We start from the raw sequence: 764 nt of genomic DNA, 5'->3' as shown, positions 1-764 counted from the left end.
ATAATAATAATAATAATAATAATGATAATAATGATAATAATAATAATAATAATAAGTGGTTAGGTCACTTGGTTGTTTTCCAACTAAGAAAACAAAAGCAAAGCTACAGAGAATAAGTTGACCATAGCTTATCTTGCTATTATGCTTTGGTCCAGCCCACTTCAGATCAGACGAGTTGAATGTGGCCCAGAACCAAAATGAGTCTGACCCCCCAGTCCAGAGCCGGCTTTACTGCTGCTCCTCAGAGCTAGAAGGTTCTGTCTGAGAGTTTCTGTGGTTTCTTTCTAGGAACTGGTCAAACACACTCAAGATGCTGCCGACAGGAGCAACCTGAGGATCGCTCTGGACGCCATGAAGGTCGGATCTGCACTCAGCTACCATTCCACACCCCTTTCGTTGTGTAGCAGCGACACACGAGGCCGTTCCAGCATGTTCCTCTGTTGGTTCAGAGTCTGAACGGAGAAGCTGGTAGAGGTGCTGGGACGACTCAGTCCTCTCTGCTCCTCTCTGTCCAGGACCTCGCTCAGTACGTCAACGAAGTGAAGCGGGACAACGAGACTCTGAGGGAGATTGACCAGTACCAGAGGTCCATCGAAAACCTGGTAAAACAGCAGAACATGTCTATGAGCCGCTGACGGGGAGCAAACGGTTCCAGAACCACCGTCTCCACCAGCTTCAGAGAATCTGATAACATCCATCCATCATCCATCCACCATCCATCCATCATCCATCAATCATTCATCCATCCATCCATCCATCATTCA

General features: G+C 47.0%; 1 protein-coding gene across 1 annotated transcript in view; it reads left to right on the top strand.

The window, feature by feature from the left end:
* Window positions 1–288: 288 nt before the first annotated feature.
* Window positions 289–764, top strand: part of LOC112138917 (guanine nucleotide exchange factor VAV3) — a gene marked incomplete at both ends in the record, with an annotated part of 2,409 nt that continues 1,933 nt past the window's right edge. The window contains 2 exon segments of the mRNA XM_024261580.1: window positions 289–357; window positions 516–602. Coding sequence (XP_024117348.1) covers window positions 289–357; window positions 516–602 — 156 coding nt within the window.

Source organism: Oryzias melastigma, unplaced genomic scaffold (assembly GCF_002922805.2).
Source record: "Oryzias melastigma strain HK-1 unplaced genomic scaffold, ASM292280v2 sc01373, whole genome shotgun sequence".
Classification (NCBI taxonomy): Eukaryota; Metazoa; Chordata; class Actinopteri; order Beloniformes; family Adrianichthyidae; genus Oryzias; species Oryzias melastigma.
The sequence above is the reverse complement of the archived record's forward strand: the minus strand, read 5'-3'. Positions and strand labels throughout refer to the sequence as shown.